General features: G+C 35.1%; 1 protein-coding gene across 1 annotated transcript; it reads left to right on the forward strand.

Annotated features, from left to right (window-relative positions):
* Window positions 1–255: 255 nt before the first annotated feature.
* On the forward strand, window positions 256–23,206 carry LOC136032818 (uncharacterized). Its single transcript, XM_065713224.1, has 3 exons — window positions 256–648; window positions 12,455–12,707; window positions 22,665–23,206. Exons 1-3 carry the CDS (start codon window positions 307–309, stop codon window positions 23,174–23,176), a joined length of 1,107 nt encoding a protein of 368 aa, XP_065569296.1. The 5' UTR covers window positions 256–306; the 3' UTR covers window positions 23,177–23,206.
* The last annotated feature ends 2,834 nt before the right edge of the window (window positions 23,207–26,040 follow it).

Here is a 26,040-nt window from a genome sequence, read left to right on the forward strand (position 1 = left end):
CAATCTTCAACGATTGTAAATTTTAATAAATACATTTATTATAGAACCATAATTCAGTGTAATTACTCAAATTGCCTTGGCAAGACTTTTATTGTGAAATAACATAGCCAAAAGGGTTGAGAAAAACCGACCAAAATAGTTTTGTTGATACAATTTTGGAAACCGGTTGTTTCACTTTTAATGCCCTGACATAGTTAAATTTTCTCAAATTACTAACGATATGAATTTATTTTACCGTTACGTGAGTTCAACTTCTATAAATTCTAAAACTGTAGCAGTTGTAAATTGATTAGGTAACGCAGAACTATGTTCTTTTGTTTGAGAAAGAAAATTAAATACATTATTGTTCTATGTTTATTTGGGATAGGATTCTTTATCTCTTGCTATTTTCAAAAGGGGGATTCCCCTAGTGATCTATGTCCAACTATTGACGATATGGTATCGGCTAAAGTGAATATGGAAAATGCTTGTCTACTGGAGTATATTATGAGACAAAGAACTTCAAAACCGTCTACTTTTCCATATTATTTTGGTGATGTTCCAAAAGAGATGCTGTTTGAAGTTGAAGATCCGTTGAAGAGTTATAAGAATGAATTTACATCCCCCTGGCTTGAAGCTCTTCTTGCAGTTGAGACACTTGTTCCAAAGGTAAGTTTTTTTTTTTACTTATTTAGACTATTTCTAAGGCTCGGACAAGATACTTGAGCACGTAGAAGAAAATGTGAATGCAAAGTTCAAAAATCCAGTTTAAACAAGAACCACAAGCTGCTTTTTACAAGCAATTATTTTAAAACAATATTTGCAACATCATGGATGCTGGTAGGGGGGTAGAAGACAGCTTATCCATGCTTTGGAAAATATCAAGATATTCAAAATATGGATAAAAACAGAAAATGAGAAAACTTCGAAGTAAACTCTTGGTAAAAACAAAGCTCCTGGCAGCAATTATAACCCCCCCCCCAATTCCCAAAGAAACTGAAAATTTTCTGCTGGGGTTCATGCCAACAATAATGCTGATACACCACTTGTTTTGAAAATAATCATTAGTAATACTTTAGCAACTGGGTATGGTTTATCTAAAACTTGACAAAACCATGGAAATGAGCATTAAATTAGTAATCTAAAAAGGCTTCTCTTTTTCGCCCCGCTATTCTGCAACTGCACCATGCTCCCTTTCAACATAATTGTTTTTGCTCTAACAATACACCCCACCACTTACTGACAGAGACATATATAGCCGTAATACTATATTTGTTTTGTTGTTCTTTCCATTGATTGGTCATTTGTTAAGCTTTTTTTTCCTACAGTAAAACTAAGTCAGATTCATGAAATTACTTTTAATCATTTAAGACCATTACCCAAGCAATCCCTGAGTGATTCTGAGTCAAACGAAGTACAGCTCTTCTCCATATGCAAAGCTGGGAGAGGAGAAGCGGGTAGAAGAGGCACTGGCACAAGAGCTCTCGGTTGGACCCTCCTAATCATACAGATTAAAATTGCAAACAAAGTTTTCCCATGAAAAGTATAAAGCGGTCGAAAACGTTAGAAAGATTAAAAAGAATCATTGAGTGGAGAAGCGAAACTTAAAACGAACAATGAACAATGAAGCCATCTTGATGTTTTTATAATCGAGTGTATAATTTCCTTACTTCGAATGATTATTTTTCAAAAAATCAGTATGGGTTTAGAAAGGGACATAGTACGCAGGACGCTATCCTGACAATGGTCCAATTTATTCACGAATGTCTTGATAAAAAAATGATTCCGGCAAGTATTTTTTTGGATCTTGAGAAGGCATTTGACACGATTTGTCACGAAATATTGTTGTTTAAATTAAGCCATGGCGGGATACGAGGACCAGCGCACGATTTTATCGCATCTTACCTAACAGGTCGATCCCAAGTAACAACTATCAATAAAACAGCTTCGGATCCATGCTTATTGCCCAATATTGGTGTTCCTCAGGGTTCAATTCTGGGACCACTGCTCTTCCTAATATACATAAATGACCTTCCATCAGCAACAGAAACTAACACCCTGAATGTCCTTTTCGCCGATGATACTGGATCAACACTTGCAGGGAAGTCGGAAGATGATGTCAAAGAGAAGCTGCAAATCGTGTTTTCCCAGCTGATTGTATGGCTAAAAGCTAATCTTTTGTCATTGAATGCCGCCAAAATTCATCATTTATAGTAGACTTGGACACAAAGCAAAAGGAATTTCAACTATAATTGATCAGGCTACAGATATTCGAATTCAAAGGGTAACTTCACTCCGGTATCTTGGTATAACTATTGATGAAAATCTATCTTATAAAGAACATTGTAATAGATCACGCGTTAAAATCTCCCAAGGAGTTGGTGTAATGAGGAGGCTTCAGCATTTTTTCCCCTATGAAGTTCTACGACTCATTTATTTTGCCTTGGTGCATTCCCATCTTACGTATTGTCCCCTAATTTATTTAGCAACTTTCAAATATCATATAAAACCGATACAGACTCTTCAAAACCGGGCTCTTCGAATTTTGCAAAGATATTTACCGTCACCTTCTTCCTATCCAAATAAATCTAAAACTGAAACTATATATTTATTAACTAATATTTTGCCTGTTTCAGAATTATTCACTCTTCATTCTTTTTTATTCAAGGTAAAATATAACCGCTCAGAACTGCCTCCGTACTTTCGTACGAGAAATTTTTTCCCTGAGCAACCTGACCATGTTTATGAAACCCGTAATAAATGGAGAATGCAGCACCTGAAATTAACCACTGAGAGATCACGGTTCTCGCCATATTTTTCGATCATGGGTTCATGGCATTTTTATCTACCATATATTGACTGCAGTAAATCTCTCCCACTTATTAAAAAGCAACTTCATTCTATCCTTATAAATAAATTCAAGAATCAGTAATAAAAAAAAAAAAATCTTAAAGTGAATAGTTGTTTGTTTGATATTGATAAGGTGGGCTCATTTTATGTTTTTTTACTATTATTTTTTTTTTTTCAAATAAGTTGCCAGTCATAGGTCACCCTCGCTTGCACACTGTTTTGTTTTGTTTTTCGGATTGATATTTGCCGAGTGTCAGTTGTTTTGTGGGTGGGTTCCCGTCTAGTGGTGAGTCGTGGATTTATTGATATTTATTTTATGCATTTGTTTTTGTTTCTTTTTTCTGTCAAATAGGTGTGCTATATTGTTATACCGGGTCTTTGTCAATCGACCTTGTGTCTCCGGCTTGACCCTTTTTTTATATATATTGTGTGTGTTGTACAGAAGTTTAATAAAATCTTGAATCTTGAAATCTTTAAAATGAACACAATTTGCCTCATATAAGGATGCTCTTGCCTTTAAACCTTCCAAAGATCGAGCGCGTCATTTTTATATACAAAAAAAATAAACAGGTTACTCAGACTAACAAGATGTAAAGCAAATTGAGACAAGTAAGTGTGGTGTTATCGTCCCTAAAACCACCTGAAATGATAAAACACCATGTGTGCTTTACTGAAAACTAAAAAAATTATGAAAATGGAAGAATTAATTTACAGAAAGGAATTTCAATGTATTTGGTTTTAGCGCCAACTCAGCTTACAATGGTTCAAATTCATATTCATTTGAAGGATATATTCATTGTTTTTTCCATTTATGTCCATTTAATTTCAATTCTTCATTAGTTAATTGCTGCTCCCTTTAGGTTTTAAATTAGCTATTAATTAAGTTTTGTTTAAGTTATTTTCTTGTTCTTAGTGTCTGCGAACCATGGTTAGAACATCGGAAGCTGCAGTGAGAAAAGTGGTCAAGTATGGTTCTGAAACTTGGGTGTTCTAATAAACAGATTAGGATTTAACAAGAGTCTGCTAGAGGACTGCTTTGTCTACGGACTGCTTTGGATAAATGTGTGACTGATCGTTTTTCAATCACTAAGTTGAAAAACATGGATCTATCCCACTTTCTAGGACTGTGATGAGAGAAAGGTTAAGATAGCGACATATTCTACGAATCAAGGATGCCAGATTGCCAAAGATCATCCTTTCCGGATAGCCCTCTCGGGCCAAACGATAAGCAGGTCATATGTGAATTGGGTGGGGTGCGGTCGCAAGGAAGGATCTAAAAGAAATTGGAACTTCTTGGGAGGGCTTAAAAAAGGAGGCTTTAAATGGATCGGAATGGAAGAGTGTGTGCAGCTGTGTTGGCCTCAGGCGGCTTGTTGCTGCAGTAAGTTGTTGACAGCAGTAGTAGTAGGTTTTTTGGATATACTTTGATTTTCATTGTTTAGTTACTGCTTGGTTCTCAATTCACATAATTTGTGTATAGATTAAAATTATTAATATTAGATAATAAGTTAATTAATAAAAGTAACTAATGATATTTAAGAGTAATAACAATGTTGTAGTGGTCTTAGTGGGAGTAGTCATTGTAAGGACTGCCGCACATTGATGTTGGAGTTTATCTCGCAATATTCACCAGATTTGTACAATATTTAATTGGTTAATCATAATCTCTGAACGATTTTTTTTTTCAGTATAGACTCAACTTCTTTACATTTGGAGTTTTGAATTTGGGGATGGAGGAGGGTTCTTGGACAGGGCACAGGTCCCGCTTTCAGCTCTTAGATAATACAGATTGAAACTCTTGCTTGACTGTGATTTAAAATAAGCTGTATTACACCTACTATTTGTTGACTGTATAATTAATGCCTTTTGAATTTGAATATGTATTGCAATATGAGACAATATCCATTCGTCAGGAAGTAATAAACTCAGATTTAAAATCAGCAGACTCAGAATATCCCATTTCATGAAAATCGAAAACATTTGCTACCATGATTCTAAAAGCTCCCCTCCCCATCCCCCTCAATTTATAGATATGGAATGCGTTTCACCATTTTTTGCTCGTACTAGTTGAGGAATTACAGGGATTAAAGTAGTTTAAAAAAAAATTATCATACTCACTATTTGTTGACTGTATAATTAATGTATTTTGAATTTGAACATGTATTGCAATACTAGACTATCTCCATTCGATAGGAATTAATAAACTCGGATCTAAAATCAGCAAGCTAAGAAAATACCCATTTCATGCAAATCGAAAACATTTGCTACCGTGATCCTAGAAGCTCCCTTCCCCATCCCCTCGCTTTACAGATATGGAATACGTTTCCCCTTTTTTGCTCGCAACTGTTGAGGAATTAGAAGGATTTGAGTAGTTTTAGGAATTGGCATTTAGATAATCAGATGGCCATTTTGAATCAAAACATAGGTTAATAAACATTTTACGAAGATTTTTAATTTTCTTCAGAGTTGGTAATTAAGGTGCTTTTAGAGCTACTAATCACGAACACGGAGCTAAGATTAAATCCCATAAATAAACTGGCCTACAGCCACTTTTGCAAGGAATCTTAATGCGTGCTAAAACCACGTATTGAAATAACGACTTCGTAATTCTATCAGAACGCTGGGTAAGTTTTAATTTGTTTAAATCAGAATCACGCGCAGATTTTTATCTATGGAAATTTGTCAATTTTTCAAACATTGAGCAAAAAAAATTTCGTTCTTCCAAGGGGAAACGTACAAATTCCCGGTATGGGCACCGCTCCTGGGCTTATTTAAAGACCAATAATACTACCTTAACTTCGAACTGAAAAAAATAAAACTTATTACTCTTGGCCTCACAAATCTTTCAAGACTGAAATATATTGGCTAAATGTTTATCTTTGGTAACATCTCGTGTATGACAAGTTTGAAAATTCCCTTTTAAACTCAACTTCGCAGGTTTTTTTTTCTATCAAATACAAGATTTTTTTCGCAAGTTTGTTTTATAATTTTTTAAATTATAGAATTTTTTCACTTTTTGGAGGATTTTGTTTCCTGTCTGTCGTTGACACATATTGTTTGTTTACAGTCTCTTGCTTTCGTATTGGAAGGGGGTGACCCTGGAATCTACCTGACCAAATAACCATGGACCGTTGAACTCTCTTGAACTGTAACCTTGAACCAATTTAGGATTCCTGACTATGTGTTGTTATGCTGAAATTCACAAAAAAGTTTACGAGTCACCTGTTTTGAACTTTTCTCAAGATGAAGTTCAGGGCAAGATTATCAAGAGTTAACGGTGAAAGAGTTTTAACGTTTTTCTGCAGGGAGGCTGCTAAATATGTGATTGACATTTGTAAAGATGTTCTTCGACAGACATTCGTTAGAACCAGCTAAATTTATGTAGGTATGACTATTTCACCAGATACATGGGTATGATTTCACCAGCTACAGGGGTATGAATGAATATTTCTGACACTTAATAGAACCCCATGCATTCCATTTCAGGATTTTTATCTTCCAGATATACCGACACTACCAGATGAGCCCAATACTATCATACCTTTGAGACTGAGCGACTTCGTTAATATTCTAACCTATTTAATTGAAAGAAAAGGGGGCCTCTGCTTAGTGCAAGGTATAGATAGAGAGATAGATAGATAGATATTTACTGCTATAAAAGCCACTTCGGGCCTTGGCAAAAAAAAAAAAAAACACAGGATAAAACCACATGATACTAATACACATAAGAGGATATATAATAATAACAATGAAAAGCCATAAAAATCAAACAGTTCGTGGTAACGAACTGTGGTAAGGAGCAACCCGGCAAAATAGTAACCAAAACTATAAAAAATGGAATTTTGATAACAATAGTTACATCAATAGAATTGCATTTTAATGCTGATTTTAAATATACAAATTTTGTCAAGTTTAGTTTTACTCACCAAAAGTTACGAGCCTGAGAAAATTTGTCTTGTCTTAGAAAATATGGGGAAACACCCCCTAAAAGTTATAAAATCTTAACCAAAATCACTCCATCCGATTCATCATATGAGCGAATCTTACTGTAGAAGTTTCAAGCTCCTACCTACAAAAATGTGGAATTCCGTATTTTTGCCTGGAGACAGATCACGGATGCGTTTTTATTTACTTATTTTTTTATTGTTTTTTTTTTCAAGTGACCAAAACAAAATTGGCTTATTTAAGCGACCAAAAAAATTGGTGTGCACATGGACCCCTCCCAAGCTGATTTTTTCCCAAAATCATCGGATCAAAATTTGTAAATAGCCATTTTGTTCAGCATAGTCGAAAAACCGAATAACTATGTCTTTGGGGACGACTTAATCCCCCGCAGCTCCTGGGGGAGGGGCTGCAAGTTACAAATTTTGATCATTGTTTAGATATAGGAATGGTTATTATGAAGTGTACAGAAGTTTTCAGGGGGACTTTTTTGCGTTGGGGTGGGGGTGGGTCGGGGGAGGGGTTTACGTGACAGGATTTTTCCATGGAGAAATTTATCTAGAGGTAAGAGAATTTCCATGAAGGAGGTGCAGGATTTTCTAGCATTATTTAAAAAAAAACAATGAGAAAATAAATAAATAGAAGCCTTTTCAACTAGAAGCAAGGAGCAGCATTAAAACTTAAAACGAACAGAAAATATTACTTATATAAGGGTGTTCGTCTCCTCGACAATACCTTGCTCTTTACGCTAAGGTATCTTTAGTAATTTCAACTATTTACTCTACGGCCTTTGTAATTCAGGGGTCATTCTAAAGGAATTGTGATGAAATTCAAGTTTTAGTGTAAAGAGCGAGGTATTGACGAGGGGCGATATATATATATATATATATATATATATATATATATATATATATATATATATATATATATATATATATATATATATATATATATATATATATTACTAATAAAAACGTCCGTAAAGAAAATAAAAAGTTCTAGTTGCATGTTTAAGTAAGCCTCCTCCCCTACCTATTTTTATCAAAATCGTCCGATCAAATCAACGAGAAAGCCATTTAGCCAAAAAATTAATATGCAAATTTCATTTTAATTATTCATTTAAATGAATTATTCAATTAATTCAAAAACGTTCAAATATTAAAAAAAGAAAAATGAGTCTTTTTAGCTGCAAGTAAGGAGTTATATTAAAACTAAAACGAACAGAAATTATTCCGTATGTGAAAGGTGCTGTCCCCTCCTTAACTCCTCGCTCTTTACGCTTAGTTTTTTATTATTTTAAAAAGTAGAACTGTGACAAAGAGTCAAACTTTAGTGTAAAGACTGAGGTGCTGAGGAAGGGACAACTCCTTTCATATACGGAATAATTTCTGTTCGTTTTAAGTTTTATTTTCACTCCTTGCTTGCAGTTAAAAAGCTTGTTTTTTCTTGTTTAATTGCAAAAAGACACAAATACAGTAAGTCCCATTATACAATGAAAGTAACATAATTACACAAAATATCGCACACATGGTCAATACATTTCAAATGCTTTAAAACTACACGGATCATGGCTACAAAAAAGAAAGGGGAAATTCTTCAACCATACCATATAAAGTAACTTTCAACATTCTTTTCTTGCCCCGCCTATCTTCCACCCACCAAATATGTCTCTCTGTGCAGCATAGCTATACACGTATGCCTCCCGAAATTCTTTATATCCACTTTACACTTACTTTTTAAAATTCTGACCATCCAATCCTTCCCTTTTACTCCAACCCCAAAAGTTTCTACCCGCAAATCCATCAACTTCTTACAATTGTATATAAAGTGCTTAAGTCGTCATTTTCTCCGCACATCGGGCAAAAATACGGACGTCTCCGCGGCCTAAACCTCCCCAAATTCCTTTTTTCACCGACAGGCATAAAATTACCCCTTATTGAAATTACTCACCTTATATCCTTCCCCCTGAGGTCCCAGTTCAAAATCATATTTCTCCGCCCATGCCTCCTTGACCTTAATGTACACACCTATAGAAGCTGCCGCGGCCTGACCAGCCTGCCATATCTCTTTTTGCCAGAATGTCAATGGAGGAAGACAAAAGTAGGATGTTCTACAGTCAGTTTTTTGTGCATAAGATATAGTTTATATTGTTGATTATATTCTAAATTTTGATAGTTTGAGAAGGTTGAAACTATCGACCGATCATGTGTTTTTTATTCGCCCCACTAGATCTACCCTAGGGCAGCCCAGTGGTGGAATTTCGGCGGCAGTTCATAAATGATTGTCGCTGTGAGATTCTTGATGCGAGAAACGTTAGCCCAAATAGAAACTTCGGTTATTAGCACCTCACCTGTATGGGCGTATAACTTTGCCCCTCCCCCATGCTCGTTTTTTCAGCTCTTTGCACTAGAAAATGTAGCTCATACGGCTATCACCACAGTTTGTGCACTTGATACTTAGCCCAGGACAAAAGATTCTCGCGTCTGTTACTATTTTCACTGGCACATTTATTACATTCCAGCTAATTAATGAAGTTATGAAACATATAGTCGAATCCCTGGGATTTGAAGCATTTATATGTCTTTGTAAGTTTTCAAAAACTAAAAAAAAGTAATATTCAATCTTAATACCATGCTAAAATCCCGCTTCCAACTCCTCTTTTAAATGAAAGTATAGCTGCACAACCCACCGACGAAGACAATATTGGATTCGACTGGATTCATAAAGTTTGATGCATCAAAATCTTTATCAATGTTTGTAATCCCCAGAAGATTGCTCTAGTCTCCAACGAACATTGAGATGCTAAGAAATCCTGGCTATAACAATAGAAGCCAAAATCTCATCCTTCGTGTGGGTAATCAAGCAATCTCTGCCACGATCAATGCGCTGTCCCTTGTCAAAGTTCACGCTATATTAAGAGATTTGTAGACTTAAGGGTAGTTGGTATGTTATAATATGCGACGGAGTAGCTTACTGGCTTTGGCTACGTAGAAACGGGCCAAAGAATTGGCCTTGAGCAATTGTCGTAATCAAGCAATCTCTGCCACGATCAATGCGCTGTCCCTTGTCAAAATCCACGCTATATTAAGAGATTTGTAGACTTAAGGGTAGTTGGTATGTTATAATATGCGACGGAGTAGCTTACTGGCTTTGGCTACGTAGAAACGGGCCAAAGAATTGGCCTTAATCAATTGGCGTAATCAAGCAATCTCTGCCACGATCAATGCGCTGTCCCTTGTCAAAGTCCACGCTATATTAAGAGATTTGTAGACTTAAGAGTAGTTGGTATGTTACAATATGCGACGGAGTAGCTTACTGGCTTTGGCTACATAGAAACGGGCCACAGAATTGGCCTTAGTCAATTGGCGTAATCAAGCAATCTCTACCACGATCAATGCGCTGTCCCTTGTCAAAGTCCACGCTATATTAAGAGATTTGTAGACTTAAGGGTAGTTGGTATGTTACAATATGCGACGGAGTAGCTTACTGGCTTTGGCTACGTAGAAACGGCCAAAATTAATCAATTGGCGTAATCAAGCAATCTCTGCCATGATCAATGCGCTGTCCCTTGTCAAAGTCCACGCTATATTAAGAGATTTGTAGACTTAAGGGTAGTTGGTATGTTACAATATGCGACGGAGTAGCTTATTGGCTTTGGCTACGTAGAAACGGGCCAAAGAATTGGCCTTAATCAATTGGCGTAATCAAGCAATCTCTGCCACGATCAATGCGCTGTCCCTTGTCAAAGTCCACGCTATATTAAGAGATTTGTAGACTTAAGGGTAGTTGGTATGTTACAATATGCGACGGAGTAGCTTACTGGCCTTGGCTACGTAGAAACGGGCCAAAGAATTGGCCTTAATCAATTGGCGTAATCAAGTAATCTCTGCCACGATCAATGCGCTGTCCCTTGTCAGAGTCCACGCTATATTAAGAGCTTTGTAAACTTAAGGATAGTTGGTATGTTACAATATGCGACGGAGTAGCTTACTGGCTTTGGCTACGTAGAAACGGGCCAAAGAATTGGCCTTAATCAATTGGCGTAATCAAGGAATCTCTGCCACGATCATTGCGCTGTCCCTTGTCAAAGTCCAGGCTATATTAAGAGATTTGTAGACTTAAGGGTAGTTGGTATGTCACAATATGCGACGGAGTAGCTTACTGGCCTTGGCTACGTAGAAACGGGCCAAAGAATTGGCCTTGTATCAGTTTAAACTAGGCATTCATTCAGTGAACACCTCTTATAGTCGTCTCAGAAATAAGCCATCGCCAATAAGTGTATCTCTGTCGAATATTACCCATTAAATACCGTCTACTGGTAAAAAGTTTACAGTTTTTGGCGATTTTAATACTAATCTTTCAAAAGCTATTTCTCCTTCTTGCAGGTGTTTACCGGTTCTTTGCCAATGTATGTGTTTTTGTTCAAAATATAAAGATTTCACTTATATCCATAATTTGGCTAATGTATATTTTGTGGTTTTCCACTCAATGGGATAACGCAGATATTGATCTATGATATCAAGGAAATAGGTAACTTTGGCCAGTTTAAGTCTGGTTTACGTGTGGAGTTGCTCGGTAGGTATACTATTGAAACAGATTAACTAAAATAAATTTTTCATAGGTTACTCATTTGTAATATTTATGTATTTTTTATTTGTCTTTGCTGTTTTGTTTATTATTTGTGTCTTGGGGTCACACAAGGTAATGTATTGTTTATGTTTTTTTTTATTGATTTCGGTATATGGGGTTATTCTCCATTCTTTCTCATTCTCTATATTATCTCTTTATTTTCCTTGAATTTAGCACAGCCTCGCAAGCTTCACTTATGTTGTGCTATTGAATAAGAAATTTTTATTTCTAATAAAATTGTTCTGCTAAAAAAAAAAAAAAAAAAAAAAAAAAAAAAAAAAAAAAAAAAAAAAAAAAAAAAAAAAAAACGCTAAGGTTGCTATACTGTCAGCTTTTGTAAGTAACAAAACATGAATATTAAAAAGTAAGTACAGTTTTTGACATAAATATGTCATATTTGAGTGACTCTACTGCCTTATTCCCTAGGGTTTGTCATTACTAGGTCCAGCTAAGAAAAAGCTGAGAGCTTTTTGCTGCGTCAGTTATATGATATAAGTCATAAGAAATTCATGGACATATATATATATATATATATATATATATATATATATATATATATATATATATATATATATATATATATATATATATATATATATATATATATATATATATTACGGTATAACTTATGTATGGTATAAGTATGAGGACATTATGTGTATAATCCTTATGGACAAAAAGGTTTTTATTACGGGAAGAAGGTGATGACTTAATAAGGAAAAGTTGTACTTGGTGAGTCATATACTATTTTTATGAAAGCTAGAGCAGAGGTTTCAAGCTCCTTTTTACAAAAATATATGCCATTAGGGCCGGACTCATAGGGAGACTTTTGGAGCTGGGGTCCTCCCTCCACTTCTTCTGAGACTCTTGTTTTATCTAAGCATTTCGTATACTGTTAATTTTGATGTTTTCAATTATTCAAATTATTGGGCCTCTGCCAACTGATGTATCTGAATCCATTGTAGAACGTCAAAAATGCCGAATTCCATGAATGACCTAACTTATTTGTATTGTTGATTTTGAATAAGGGTCTAAATTTATATATTACTTTTAGCGAGAAAGGCGAACTTTCTTTGAATGTGGAGCGCTTGATGGAATCACTTTTTCAACGACATTCCATTTAGAAAACTTCCTAAATTGGACAGGCATTTTAATAGAAGCTGATCCATACTATTATGAGAAGCTTAGAAGAAGGAATAGAAAGTCTTTTGCTGTACACGCCTGTGTGAGTCCAGAGAAATACCCGATGAAGGTTAGCTTTAGTCATACAGACGGACTTTGGATGTCAAAGGCAGGAAAATATACAGGTAAGAATATCCTTACCATCATTTGAACACCTCAAACAGCAAAAATAAGTAAAAATACTGCTGATTAATGAGAATTCCACATCTGTGATTCGTTTACTTTTCCCTTTGTTGCTTTTTTTTTCATTTGTCTGGTCCTGCGCTCCATCCTCTTTGAGTTCCTGGTGTTTTTTCCTGTTGTATTGCCTGTGATCGATCCCGGGATGGCTCTTTTTTTATGACAGTTTTTTTTTCACGGCATGTATATTTTTTTATATTATATTATATTTTTCAGTGAGAAAAACTGGTTTCTTCTTAGTGTCCGTGCAAATTAATGGACACATGTGAATTTTTTTTATTCGAAACTAGTGAACTTTGAAAAAGGATTATTTTCTTTATTAATCAGAAGGATTCCTGATTGCCACTTCTGCCATGGGCCTGCCTGCTTAAAGATTAGTTGATTTAGTATTTGTTGTCGTAGCTTAAGAAATGTCAAAATTTAAGCAATTTAAGCTTGCGATTGCTAATTTCAAGGGCTTTCCACTATAGCCCGTGCGTATTATTCAAGTAACTAAGTATAAAAAGGGAATTTATAACTACATAGCATTTTCACATGGAGACCACACTGAAGCACGAGTTACAGATAACAGTCGCATTCCCTATGAGGATAATCATCGTAACGATTCTAAGAAAACTGAAAAGAATGTTGGAAAAGAATGTTGGATTTAAAGAAATAATTGAAAATCCAGATATATCCTCACTCTGCTAGTCACTCTGAGATGTTCTCGCTAATTGGATTTTAGATATTAACTCGCAACTGTGAAAATATCAGATGTGAGCTTTAGCACTAATTGTCCTTGCAGCCAGACCAGGCGTTTTCTGTCTCACCTTACTTCTCAAATTCATATGTTCCGTAGGAATCAGCTATATCGGTAAAGATAAAATCAACCGAGTGCCGACAACAGGGTGCCGATCAAAATTTCACCATTCTAAATATAGCATCTTAAAAGATAGGACTTCCAAGTGTCTCTGAACGTGGTTTTTTCATTAGTTTACAGCTTGTGATTGAACATTTTGGGTTTGTAAAATTTTGCAGTTTTTGCAAAATTTTCTTCTTTGAGATGGACCGTAAAGTGTTTGCAAGCAAATCAAAATTTGCTCGTTCTAATATTTTCATATCTGAGTCTCTAACAAAACACCGTCGTGACATCCTAAATGCGGTAAGAGACAAGTTCGGTGTTAAAAATGTATGGTCTGATCGTGGTCTGGCAAAACTTCCAGATGAACGGGTTGCATGTTGAATTAACTCCCTTTTATATTGTGTTTATATGTTGTTTTGTGTGTTTGATTTTTTTTATTTACTTATTTTTGCATCTTTTCTGTTATTATTATTTGTTTGTTTTCGTTAAAGAAGTTTTTTTTGCTTTATTTCCATTTTGTCGTTTTTTTTCTGTTTATAAACATTTTCTTCTTTGAGCGTAAAGGAAGTACGTTTTATGGTTATTTTGTACTCTTCAGATTGCCGAATCGCTGTCCACACTTAATTATCAGGTTCAGACTATTCTACTGTTTCATTAAACCGAATGTGTACTCTAGATAGAAATCAGCTTGATGTTGAAGATTTGGGAGTAATGATAATGTATGTGATTGACTTAACCTCTTTTTCTCATTTAAACAGTATTTATATAACAAATTTTAGGTAGGCTAAGGGGAGTGGGTGGCTCTTAGTGCTTCAGCTAAATACTCAAGGGCTAATCTCTTCTTTCGACCAACTTAAAATTCTGATGGATGATTTGCAGTCACTTGTTGTTGGTCTGTGTGAGACTTTTGAGCTGGGTTCAGAGAGGAAAGGGAGGTCTTGCTCTTTCTGTGTCTGATAACTTTGCATGTTTCATTCACAGAGATCTTTCTCGGAATGTAGAAGGTGTTTTCGAATCATTGTTTATTGAAACTTATATCTCAGGAAAAAATTTAGTTATTGGTGAGGTTTATCATGCTCCAAGCGGTTCTATTTGGATTTCTTAATCATTATTAATGGAACAACAGAATTGGTCCAGAATCACCCATGAGACAGGTTAATCTTGGGTGGTTTTAACTTAAATCGTTTGGATGATTATTCTGTGTCTACAGACTTTCTCGGTGTAATGCTTTCTCATGGTATGATGCCAACGACACTTATACCTACTAGACCAACTGAGACAAAAGTCACTATAATTGATAATATTTTGTCTTCTTTATTAATTCTTAGTAGCTGTGTCTTGGGAAGCGACATTTCAGATCGCTTTCCTATTTTTTCTAAGTTAGACCTTCCTGAGCAGACCTTCCTGAGTCTAGTAGAACTGCATTGCAAACAGGTTTTACTTGTCACTTCTCAGGAAAGAACCTGCAAACTTTAAAAATACATCTGTCTCAACAAGTGTGGGATGGGCCTGAATATATACCAGATTTTGATATGCGTTATGATTTGTTTTATGATTCAGAGAAGTCTGCACTACTTCAAACCTGCGCTGTCGGCTAGAAAAGTCGAAGCCTTGGATGGCTCTTGATTTACGCAAGAGCTGGAGAAGAAAGAGTTGTCTTTGAAAAAAGTGGAAAGCTTTTTCTTTAGTTCGTCACCTTGATGAATGTTAGAGTTACAGGAACGGCTTTAAATCACTTCTTCGCTGTGCTAAGTCTGATTTTTATTTTATGAAGTTTTATGAATGCGGAAAAGATGTTAGTAAAATCTGGAAACTTACTAATTCAGTTCTAAATCTGGCCCTCCCAAATTAGCTTTTCCAGAAAATCTTTTAATCAAAGGCCAGCTTGGTATCTGGCAGAATTCTTGTTAAAAGTCAACTAGTGTGATTCTCGGCTCCAACTTTTCAAAGCTTATTGAAGAGTTTACAATTCGCTTTGCCGAAAGGCTAAATCGTTATTTTGTTATAGAAAATTTTCTGCGTACGATAAAGACATTAGGAAGACATGGCAAGTACTAAATTCTGTTATCAGGCCATCTTTTCTGCCTCCTTCTGTCCCTTCAAGTGTTGTGAGTGACAGCAAAAATGTAGAGGGTGAGCTAAAAGTTCAAGATGCGTTTACTTCCATTTTGCTAACATCGGCAAAACTACAGCCTCTTCCGTAAGTCTCTACTTGATTTTAGGTCTTATCTTGGACCGCCTTGTTCTAAATACATGGCATTGGAACCTGTCTCTGAAGCTAAAATAGCCAGAATTATCAACGGTTTGAGGGGTTCTTCGTCTTCTGGCCCAGACCGTATTCTGAAAAGGTTGTCAAGTTCATTCTTCCTGTCACCGTGTCTGCCCTCACGAGACTTGTCAACCTTTCTTCTGAAAATGGTGTCTTCCCAAGAGCTCTAAAGCGTGCTCGTGTTATTATTCTTTTTAAGGGTGGTACAAGGAATGATCTTATACAAATAATCGTCCCATATCTCTTATCAGTGTTCAGTAAAATTTTTCAAAACGTTATGCTTTCACGACTTCTTAATTTTCTTAATTCTAAACACTTTTTACATGACTTTCAGTTTAGTTTTAGGGCGAAGCACTCAACTGAGCATGCATGTGCAACTCTCTTGAATTATTTACTTTCAGCTCTTGACTCTGCTCTTATACCTGCTGCTCTTTTTCCCGATGTTTGAAAAGCATTTGACACTGTTCCACAAGGACCTGTCATTGGGCCGATACTCTTTTTAATCTATGTCAATGACCTTATTAATGCGGTTAAAAATTTAAAACCTACCATTTGCTGTCGTCTTTGTCAACCAGTATCCGCCACTAATTGTGACAGGAACAATTTTGACAGCTTTTATTTATAAAAGTACTCTTGGCACAACAGGTATAACTACACAACTACAGGTTAGACTAATTGTTAGTTTGTGTGTAGTAGATTAATCAGTATGACAAAGCATGATTTTGAAGGCTTTTTTTTTTGGTTTTTTGGTTTTTCTAGGTTGATGATAAAACAGAAAAAAGATCCTGGAGCATAGAGAAGAAATTCTGGAAGCTCCATTCAATTACACCAACAAGAAGGTATAACTAATTCTCATGTCCGTTCGAACATGATAGCCCTTTTTGAAAGAGTTATCCAGTGGTTTGATGTAAATTATCTTGCCTATAATGTCGAAAGTCTTGTTTTCTCATTTTCTACTGAGTCTCAAAGGCTCAAATGAAGTCTCCCTGACTTAAATGAAATACACGTATCAAGAGGCTCTCTAAGTAGACCTAAGGATCGTTATGTTCTGTTCCTAAGCATCTTGCTTGACGAAATCTTTCCTTCAAGCATCATATTGACCTGATTAAAATGAAAATCTCCAGGAGTCTTGGAACCCTTAGAAAGCTCAAACACAAATTTCCAGGGTCAATTCATAGAATCTTGTTCTGCAGCCTAGTTCACTATTATGTTTCATATTGTTCTGCTATTTGGATGTCAACTTTTCCCTCGTCTCTGAAGTCACTTTTAAAACCTTATGATAAAGCAAGGACTCTTATTCAGGAAACTAACCGATCTTCACTTAATTCCTTGCTTTGTTTGAAATCTCTCTATTTTCTTTCTTGTTCTTCTTTCCTGTTTTTACAGTTACACGGCCATCTTCCTGCTGGCCTGTGTAATAATATATCTTTCGTTTCTGATCAATCGACTTAGCATCTACGCACTTCCAACAATTTACCGATTCTTCAGACTCCATCAGTGAGGTCTGACTTCAACCCCCTGACAGCTTGCAACAGGATCTGGAACACGCTCTTAGAGTTCACACGAAGCTGCCACTCGTTTGGTATGTCCAAAAATTATTTTAGAGAATTTCTAGCTAGTAAATAATTTTTTTTCTGGTTCCCCTTGGAGTTTATGTCTCTGGATCGAGTTGGATATGTAATTGAGCTGGTGAAATTATGTGCTACCTCTGCCTAGCTTGTCATTTTTGGGGATTATTAAGGTGGGTGACTCAATTTTTTTGGATTTTCTTTTATTTTTTTGTGTTGGTATTTTTTTTCTCCCCTGTTCTCTCCCGACCATTGAGCCTTATGGGGGAGAATGTCTTGAAGTAGTTTTTTGTTTATGAAATTTATTGTTAAATAAAGAACTCAGAACTCAGCGTCTTATTTCTCTGCTGTTGGGAAAGCCACCATAGTAACTATTTTTCAGCACATTTTGATCCAGATTACAAGTCCTATTTAGGCCCGGTTTGTCAAAAATCAATTGAGATTAAGCCCATAAGTGAGTCCAAAATTTGTAGGATTTTCTCTTCTCTACAAGGTACTTGATCGTCAAGTCAAGATAATATTCCTACTAAGATTATCATGTTCATTTTACCAGCAGTTGTCTCACCCTGAACTGAGCTTGTTCAAGCTTCTATTGATCTTTGTATTTTTCCCACCATCACTTAAAAGGGAAAGAGTAGTAGTCTTATTTAAAGATGGCTCAAGGAGTGATCCTTCAAACTAAAGACAAATCTCTCTCCTATCAGTATTCAGCAAGATCTTTGAAAAGGTCGGGTTTTCTAGACTCAAAAGCTTTCTAAATACAAAACAGTTTCTTTATAATTTTCAATCTGGGTTTCGTACCAGTCACTCAACCAAACATGCATGTGCTTCGCTTCTTAGTTGTATTTATTCAGCCTTAGACTTTGATTTAATCTCAGCTGGTCTTTTTTTGGACGTAAAGAAGGCGTTTGACACCATAACGCATGACATTTTTCTAGTAAAACTTGGCCATATTGAAATGCGAGGAATCACTCATTCTTGATTCCATTCGTATCTGTCGGATAGGAAGATTTTTATTGGCGAGAACTCTATAAATGTCCTTAAGGTTGAAAGTGGAGCCCCCAAGGTTATATTCTCAGCCCAGCTTTTTTTATTTATATTAATGATCTTTTTTTATGCAGTAAAGATGTTTTTCTAGAGTTGTGTTGCAGTTTGTGTCATCCCATCCGTGCTGGTGAACCCATGATCCAGTCAAAACTCCGATGACAGCCTAGTTGCCTTCACTGATGACAGTACGTTAGATACGGTCATATTTGATCAAGTTTCATTGGAGAAAAATCTTTTGCTCTATATGAGCGTCTTTTATAATTTAATTTGAACTATTTGGTTCTTAAAGTTTCCAAATCTAATTTTTTGTTTTGTTTTTTATAGAGTTTATTCAGTCTTACAGAGTATTCCTATGATACATACATCACGTGGTACTCTCCTAAGATCTGAAACTAGCTATGTCCGATTTCTTGGAATCCTTCTTGATAAGAATCTGTCTCACAAATTCCACACTAATGCTTTAAAGGCTAAGATTGCCAGTAATCTTGACAGCTTAAGTAAGTTGTAGCACACATTCCCTGGGTCTATCTTACGTCTTCTTTTCTTTACCTTCATTCGATCATATATTTCCTATTGTCCTGTTATTTGGGTGTCAACGTTCCGGTCAAATTTACGGAGTTTAGCGTCTCTTCATGAAAAAGCCAGACTAGTTGTAAAGCTTGCAAATCCATCTGCTGTTAAACCCCTCTTAAGTCTCCAATAAGTCCACGTCCTTGTATGTACTTGATTTACTTTTGTTCAGTCACAATAACTCTTCCAATTATATTTCAGCCTCCTATTTCTGTATCTGAAAGCTCTTTACATTACCTGCGATGTTGTGATAATATAAAAGTCGCTGCCACACCCTGCGTTTGGTCTGATTTTAGCTTTCTTGTTGCAACTTCAAAAGTAGGGAATACACTTCCAGCTGTTACTCGGAGCTTCCATTCATTTGGCACATTCGAGCGTCTGGTGGCTGATTTTTTAAAGGGTAAATCTAATTTATAAATGCTTAGAGAATTTTATTTTTATTTTTTATTGATTTACCATTTTGTTTTCTTTTCATTAATATATTTTGGATGTTTTATTATTTCTCACTAAGTGTTTTCTGTCATTAGCAGTTTACTTATTATTTGTTTCTAGTTGGTCATATAAAAAAAGTAGTTCAGCAAAATATGACGGCTGATTTCCTGTGATTTAATTTTTAACCGATAATACTTTCTTTCTTTTCTTTTTTCTTTTTTGTTGGCTTTGAATAACTGGCAACAATTTTTCATTTTTTTTTCTTTTTTTTTGCCAAACCTAACTGCAATCTGTGAATGGGTATGAACATCACCTTTTTGATTTGGGAATATTACTTAGAGAAAAGTATTATATTATGTTTTATTGCTGTTTGAGTTTTTTCTTCTATAGATAAATTTTATATGTCTATCTATCTACCTACTCTTTTTTTTAACCTAACCCTCAAATTAGGTATTCTTTTCTTAGACCACACTGCCATTCTATAACGAACAGATAAACTTTCAAATTGGACTTAATTCATTTATTTATAAATATATATATAAAAAAAAAACAGGTATAAAAGTCTAGATATTTCGATCACATGTACAGCGACCATCACCACAAGAATTACTAAAATAATATAGTTAAAACTACCATATTTATACACAACAAAATAAATAACTTTTCGGATCATTCACAAAAAAATTAACTTACGGATTATTCACTAGATTATTTTCAGAGAGACGGTCGCTGTATATGTGATCGAAATATCTGGACTTTTGTTTGGACCTCTTATTTTTCGCTGTCTAAATAAATGGATTTATCCCAATTGAAAATTTATTTGTTCGTCAAAGAGTGGCAGTGTGGTCAAAGGTATCAAAGCTTCGGGTGGGCAACGATAAATATTGTATACACTCGGGTTTTTCTACCAGATTCTCGACTAGTGTTGGATTATATATCCCCCCTGAACTTCCCCCAATTCCCACACCTAGCACAAGATTTTCAATCTCATAATTGAACCAATAGCCTCGGAGATTGCGCAATTCATTTGCTCATAATTTTGAATGGATTTTACTCTATAAGATTTAATTTGTTGTACTAAACTATTAATATACGTAATATATTGAAACAGCATTTATGATTTTTATTAAATTGATTTGTTTGTGGGTTCCCCGATTTATATTAATAAATAGTATTGATATCACCAGGCCACATAAAGCCGAAACAAAATCATAGGCAGCGCAATAGTACTGTCTAAGTAAAGATACAGAATAAGTCTTAAGTATCACCACAGATTGTGTAACATTATACTGTGACATATTCCCACATTTAAACAGCGAGAGTATTTCAAATTTTAAAGTATTCGAAAAATAAAGTTAGAATTGTTTATTTATCTTTTGGGACAAAGTTTGACAAAGAATATCCAGAGAATCTGAACAATTCTTGACATTATTACAGCAGAAACCTTAAATAGACTAAAAATTTATCGTTTTAAAAGGTAGAGTTGAGAGAAAGAGTCAAACTTTAGCGAAAAGAACGAGGCGTTGAGGAGGGGAAAACCCCTTTCATATACGGAATAATTCTGTTCGTTTTAAGTTTTAATGTCGCTCCTTACTTGCAGTTAAAAAAAAAACTTATTTTCTTTTATTTGATATTCGAAACAGAACTTAAATTGTACAATTTGTTGTTATTTTACATGCAGGATTTATCATTGCAAAATGGGGAAAATGTTTGCTCCTGGTTGTCTCCGAGAAGGCTAAGGGTATTGAGGCAAAATTTCGGAAAATGTTGATGGGTATATTGAGCTGAATCAAAAGAAACTATGTGTTTCCAAGTTTTCATAATTTCATAAGTTTATTATCCCAAATTAATAAACAAATAAATAAATTAAGCAATGCTTTCACGCTGGAGTGAAATATTTTAATAATGAATTATTTTAATAATTAATCACACTGGAGTGAAAATAATGAGTTCATTATTTTGTGAATGATCCGAAAAGTTATTTATTTTTTTGTGTATAAATATGCTAGTTTCAATTATATATTTTTAGTAATTCTACTGACGAAATCTGGACTTGTACCTGTTTTTTTCACTGTCTGTATAAATGGATTTATCTCATTTGAAAATTTATATATTCGTACTAATATAAGTGAATAAATTGGTATTAAACGAGTGAAACTTAAATTGAATATTCAAATCAAACTTGAATTAAAAAAATCACTACAAAAAAAAATATATACTGTACTTATAACTATAAAAGTCTAAAACCTAGAGCGTCAATTGGGCTTCGCCAAGAAGGAACTATATTGCAAATATTTTCTTCTGCACTTAAAATTCAAATTGCAGAGCTTGATTATCTATCAAATATTCAGTTTAAATATTCAGTTAAATATTCAGTTTCTTTGCAGGGATTGTTTAAGACACATAGTTTGTCTGCTCACTTTGTCTCTGCTCACTCTGCTCTTTTTTTTCACTGTCTGAATAAATGGATTTATCTCATTTGGAAATTTATTTATTCGTACTAATATAAGTGAAAAAATTGAAAAAAAACGAGTGAAACTTAAGCTGAATATTCAAATCAAACTTAAACCCAAAAAAAATCACTACAAAAAACAACAATAAAATATATACTATACTATAACTATAAAAGTCTGAAAATTAGTGCGTCAATTGTGCTTCGCCAAGAAGGAATTATATTGCAAATATTTTCTTCTGTTCTTAAAATTTGAATTGCAGAGCTGTGATTATATTTCAAATATTCAGTCTAATTGTGTTAGTTCTTTCCAAGGACTGTTTAAGACATAGTTTGTCTGCTCAATATAAACATAAGATTTATAACAAATATATAATGTACGAACATATTGTTTTCCCTGCGACCTGTTTCTAGGAGTGGTGAGAGGTTGCATAAGGAACTGGCAGTGTAGGCGCCAAAACACACTGACGTTAAAATTGTCGATCAAAAAGAGAGGAAATATATTGTTTGGATTGAAGAATCTACGATTAGCAGCTTAGGATACTCTGAGCCCAAGATGTTTGGCAAGTGTGTAGGCCCTTAGATTACAATATCTGTTCAAAGGAGATTTTTTTTTCAAATAGACCTAAGGCAATGTAATTTCGAGATATATAATAAAGACATATTTTCGCTCAATGATGTTTCTGTCAATTTGTTTCCTCAATTACTTTTATTTCATTTCAGTCTACAATCCTGGAGTTGGCAAAGTACAAAGTTTGAACATATCAATGCAGAACCCTGTCGCACCTCCAAATTCAACATCTATCAATGTTCTTTGTGTTCCTGTCTACTCAATTTTGTCTGCTTTAAAAATATTCACAATTGATCTTTTTATATTGGACATTGAGGGAATGGAGCTCCCAGTATTAAAGACTCTTCCATTTGAAAATTTGGATATATCTGTTTTTCTAATTGAAATAAATCGAAAATTTGGAGATTGGAAAGAATATTTTGAGTTTTTTGAAAAGAAAGGTTATGTTTATCATGGATTTTACCAAGGCGGAATGCACCCTGGTGATGTTATGTTTATCAAGAGAAGTCTGTATGACGCCAAAAAGCTGAATTTAACACTAGTAGAAGCATATAAGATAATTACTGGCGAAACGGATGAGACTGAGATACACCAAAACAGGCTATCGTCATTTAGTGCTTTTTTTATGTTTTCTAGTGAATATAATGCTAGTACTAGTAGCTAAAATAAATAAACCTCCTTACAAAAAATAAAACCACGGTCTATCTAACTAGCACACTGTAAAAAACAAACTTCTTCTGAGTGAATTTGGATCCGCCAACGTGGAGAGGAGGGATGCTCCCAGACATGGGCGTAATTTAATTGGGGAAGGGGTTCAAAACTGGGGGGCCAGTTTAACCTTCAAGGGAAATGAGGGTTTCCAGGGAATCTCTCTTAAGCTGTCTGAACACTTACTTAGGGAAATAATTTTATAATGAATACCAAAAACTAAACAGTAAAAAAAGTATTGGTGGTGTGGACCTACACTAAGTCTTCAGAATCACATTTTCCTTCAAGCGGTTACATAGAATAGTGACTATTTAGTAAAGATGCTGTTAATTTCAAAAAGCATTACCCGATACATAATAAACAATACAAACACATGAAACGAACATAAAAACAAGTTGGCTGTTGGGTGCTTCCACCCCTGAGGCTCACTCGGTGCTCGGTGTGCATGGTGGACAAGAACCAAGGGGGATCCCTTCATTCTATGCCCCTCAATGAGTTATCCAGCTGTGGGACATTACCATAGTGGGAAGTTGGCAACCATTCTGTCAATTTATCCTTTGACAAATGTTGGTTAGCATACAGAAGGGATGCCGTCTAGGATTGGGGATCAAATGATTAAACATTTTCCTGTGAATCGTATATAAATGTTACACAATAGTCTTGAAAATCTCATATTTACAGCATCCCCCGGAAGTGATGCGCCAGAGGCTCCAGCAACCCCGGTGAAAGTCAGCAAGCCGACCCTTTATTTAAACGACAACAATATCTCAGTGTGTGGTGCTGGACTGTGACCATGAACATGAACTTGTCTTTACTTCTGATGGACAGTAACTCTTCAACTTCTTTAATCCTAGTCCAGACAATAGTTCTTATCAAGCTGGTGTAGCACTCCACCTGAATAAAAAAGACACAATCTGCCTTCTAGGATAGCAAGCTATCTCCTCGCCATTGGGTATAGCCTGTTTTAAGAGCCCAATATTACTCAATATTACTCCTATTGTCACATATGCCCCCACAAGAATATCAGAAGAATTCGTAATAGACGTTCTTTGATAGTTTAACAGAGTTAGATAAAACAACAGAAAAGAGCAACACACGCTCAACTGCACAGCATCTTGGATTCAATGATTCAATGACAGATGCGAGCAAGAGAGAAGACTAGTGGAGTTTTCTCAACTGCACAACATGTCGAAGCCAATACCCTATTCAAGCACAAACGGTTGTACTGGATTACATGGAGATCCACATATGAAAGGAAAGGAACTCAACGCGACTACAGTTTAAATTCTGGGCGTTGGAGAAGCTCTATCATGAACAGTAAAGCCTTTAGAGGTGCTAACACTGGCTCCAAAAACCGGCTTGACCATATACTAGAGCATTCTATCCTAATATTAAAGAAAAAAAACTAGTTTTTTTAACTGAAAGTAAGGAGCGACATTAAAACTTAAAACGAACAGAAATTACTCCGTATATGAAATGGGTTGTCCCCTCCGCAATCCCTCGCTCTTTACGCTAAAGTTTGACTCTTTGCCACAATTCTACTTTTTAAAACAACTAAAAACTTTAGCGTAAAGAGCGTGGGACTGCGGAGGGGACAACCCATTTCATATACGGAGTAATTTCTGTTCGTTTTAAGTTTTAATGTCGCTCCTTACTTTCAGTTAAAAAAAAACTAGTTTTTTTTCTTTAATTTCTGAACGTTTTTGAATTAATGCATGTTTGATTTTGGCTCTCCGCACATAAATTATTGAAATGAAATTAGTATATTATTTTTTTTTTGGCTAAATGGCTTTCTCTTAGTTTTGATCAGACGATTTTGAGAAATAAGGGGTGGGGAAGGAGGCCTAGCTGCCCTCCAATTTTTCGGTTACTTAAAAAGGCTACTAGAACTTTTAATATTCAACGAACGTTTTTATTAGTAAAAAATATACGTAACTTAAGAATTAACTTACGTAACAAACTTTTATATTCTTATATTTTTATTATGTGTACGAGGGGGTTTGTACCCTCGTTAATACCTCGCTCTTTACACTAAATCGTAAGTTTTGTCCCAATTCTTTAAGAATGACCCCTGAATCAAAAAGGCCGTAGAATAAATAGTTGAAATCACTAAAAATATTTTAGCATAAATAGCGAGGTATTTATCTCCTCCTAAATACCTCGATCTTTATGCTAAAGTATTTTTAGAGCCCCTCATATGCGTAATAATCTCTGTTCGTTTTAAATTTCAATGCTATTCCTTACTTTCATTTGAAAAAAACGTTTTCATGTTTATTTTTTCATTGTTTTTTTTTTTATAGTAATGCTAGAAAATCGTGCGCCCTTTTCATTGAATTTGTCTTCCCCCATGACATATTCCTCAAAGGAAAGATCCTCCAACAAAGCCCTCTCCCATCAACCCACCCCCAAACCAAAAAATCCCCATGAAAACGTCTGTACACTTCCCAATAACCATTATTATATGTAAACACTGGTCAAAGTTTGTAACTTGCAGCCCCTCCCTCAGGGATTGTGGGGGAGTAAGTCATTCCCAAAGACATAGTTATTATGGTTTTCGACTATGCTGAACAAAATGGCTTTCTTAAAATTTTAATCTGTTGACTTTTGGAAAAAAATGAGCACGGGAGGGGGCCTATTTGCCCTCCAATTTTTTTGGTCACTTAAAAAGGGCACTAGAACTTTTCATTTCCGTTAGAATGAGCCCTCTCGCGACATTCTAGGACCACTTGGTCGATAAGATGACCCCTGGGAAAAAAAAAACAAACAAACAAATAAACACGCACCCGTGATTTGTCTTCTGGCAAAAAATACAAAATTCTA

The sequence above is a fragment of the Artemia franciscana genome, chromosome 11 (assembly GCF_032884065.1).
Source record: "Artemia franciscana chromosome 11, ASM3288406v1, whole genome shotgun sequence".
NCBI lineage: Eukaryota > Metazoa > Arthropoda > Branchiopoda > Anostraca > Artemiidae > Artemia > Artemia franciscana.